Below are 2,482 nucleotides of genomic sequence, written 5' to 3'. Positions count from 1 at the left end.
TCTGCCATTTATTTGGCAGAATACTGAGTATGAGAGTACTGAGGCTGAGACAGGTTAAGTGACTTGCCTAGGGTTCCATAGGTTAATGTATATGTGAGGCAAGATTAGAATTCAGACCTTTCTGACTCCAAGTCCAGTACATTAGTATGCCACCCAGATTCCTTCATTAATTCAATATTAATAAAGCATCATTTTTTTTTAAGATAGACCAACCATTTTATTTTCCTCTGATCGGTTCAGGAATGTTGATGGACAGCTCTTTTACATGGGCTTTGGAGGGGGTCTGGGGGCAGCACCTGCAGGTCTGAATCGGGGCGGGGGCGTCCGATCCTTCCGAGCCTCACGGGAGCGATTCCTCACTACCTTGCTGTGGATCGCACAGCTCACACAGTAATGTAGTTTCACATACAGTTTGGGCAGCACATAGGAGTCGAAGACTCTGGCCTCGGAGATGTCCCTGACGGCCGCAGCTTCCACGATGTTGCGGATTACAAATTTCTTGATGGCCTTGTCCTTCGGCACGCAGCGGGCGCAGTTAGTGCAACGGATGGGCTGCACGTGGCCGCGGCCCTTCTTGGCGCGCCCGTTGTTCCTCCTCTTCTTGGTCATCTTGGAAGCCAGGAACCGAAAAAGCTAAAGCATCATATTTTTAAAAAATCTATGGCAAATTAAAAGGCCTGAATTGTTTAGAAGGTTTTATGGGATATGCAAGATGTGCTTTCTGCCTTAGTTCTCTTCCTCATGAGCTCCACAGAGCAATTACCTTACAAGAAAAGGCTTAGCTTTAGAGAAGCAGGTTAGACCTAAGGAGAGGCTGGGTTATCAGCGAATGAGAGAAAGACCGGAAGACATTACAGAATGAATAGAGATTGTAAAATGAGACATTAGCTTGGTTAACATGTGGCCTATTACAAAAGTTGAATTAAGGGAGGTTCCCTACTAGGATACAAGCAAGAGTTACTGATTTCCAGAAGTCAATGGTCCAAGTGTATAGGGGGCAGTGACACCAGCGTTGACCTCATTCTGCCTATGCTCACGTGGATTCTAAGCACAGAATAAAGATAGCCACAGAGGTCTGAATTCACTTGGGTCGTGACAATGTGAGCAGCCTTGCCAATTCAGCAATTCTGAGAGACTAGGCAGAGGAGAAGCAAAACCTTCAGTAAATAGAACACGCGTCCCATGACATTCTTTCATTGTACTTCCTCAGACTGAGGCTGGAGTTTAATACTAGATGCATCTGAATCTGATGAATCTGATGCAAAGTCTCATGCATTCGATTCCAGACTAGTCAGTGGCACGGAATAGAGGAAAGTGCATTAAATCGGTTGTCCAAAATGCTGGACCATGGTCCTGGCCCTGCCGTTAACTGGACATGTGACCATGGGTCAATTCATTCACCTTCTGAGGCATCCATTTACTTACCTGTAAAATTAGGTTGAGTGAGATGATTCCTAAGGTACCCTTTGTCCTATTAGAATTTTTAACTTATCTAGGAAATCTGGAGTGGGGGGAAGTGGATGAAAAAGGGGGTATTTCTGGCTAAGATGGTTGTATAAACAGAGGTGGACCACGCAGGGTCACATACCTACTCCAGCAAAAATCTGAAAATCACACTAGACCAAATACAAGCAAGCCTCACTTTGCTGGAGGGAGGAGGGGTGTTGGGGTCAGGGAGGGGGAGGGAAGGGTTAACATTCCTAGAAAACAGCACAAAAGTCAAAAACACAAATGTTAATACATTGAATCTATGGGAAACAGCAGGTTAGGTTCCTGAGACCACTAAAACCTGGAACTTTTCACTAGAGATGGCTGAAAATACACTTTTCTGCACACAATTCTTTATAACAGAACACTAATTCTAGTAGTGCGCATTTTTTTTCAAACATAATAACCGTGAAATAACCCATAAAATGCAGGAGAGAAGAAAGGTTAACACTAGTCTGATGGGGAGGGGCAGGGGCAGCCATGTCAGAAGAGCCCTGAGACAACAAAGAGAAAGGGGCAACACATCTGCCATCTCTAACTTCCCTTTTGGTTCTTTGGTTGAACTGTTACCCAATGAAAAGCACATGCCTCAGGGTAAGTCCCTGCCCTGCCCCACCACCAAGTCTGAGCTCTAAACTTCCATGGAGTGGGGGTGGGGGATGGGTGATCTAGTCAACTCAGCTCCACTTCTCATTTTTTTCTCTACTGCCCATAGCCCCAGATGTGTGAGGTTGCCAATGGGAAAGTGAAAATGAGATTACTAACAAAATTATGCTAATGCCTGAAGTCACCAAAGTTAAACAAGGAAGTGTTGAGTATGGATTGTAATGATCAAAAAATCCAGTGAGAAACTAAAATAAGTGACATTATACCCCACCACTTCATAAACAGTCAGTCAGGAGACCACAAGCAATAGGAGGGGAGTACCTACATCGGTTCCAGTGTCAGCACATACCTGTTGCAAGCTGGCAGTCTCCCGTGAAGACCAGAGATG

At 45.0% G+C, this 2,482-nt stretch overlaps 1 protein-coding gene across 1 annotated transcript; it reads right to left on the bottom strand.

Moving 5' to 3' along the window:
- Nucleotides 1-204: 204 nt before the first annotated feature.
- Nucleotides 205-628, bottom strand: LOC118838714 (40S ribosomal protein S26-like). The gene has a single exon (XM_036746074.1). It carries the CDS (start codon nucleotides 607-609, stop codon nucleotides 262-264), a length of 348 nt encoding a protein of 115 aa, XP_036601969.1. The 5' UTR covers nucleotides 610-628; the 3' UTR covers nucleotides 205-261.
- Nucleotides 629-2,482: the final 1,854 nt, after the last annotated feature.

This window comes from Trichosurus vulpecula, chromosome 2 (assembly GCF_011100635.1).
Source record: "Trichosurus vulpecula isolate mTriVul1 chromosome 2, mTriVul1.pri, whole genome shotgun sequence".
Lineage (NCBI taxonomy): Eukaryota > Metazoa > Chordata > Mammalia > Diprotodontia > Phalangeridae > Trichosurus > Trichosurus vulpecula.
This window is presented reverse-complemented; position numbering and strand designations above follow the sequence as displayed.

What these genes read in the sequence shown, in the direction of transcription:
- LOC118838714 (XM_036746074.1), bottom strand. Translation starts at nt 609, where the DNA reads ATGACCAAGAAGAGGAGGAACAACGGGCGCGCCAAGAAGGGCCGCGGC.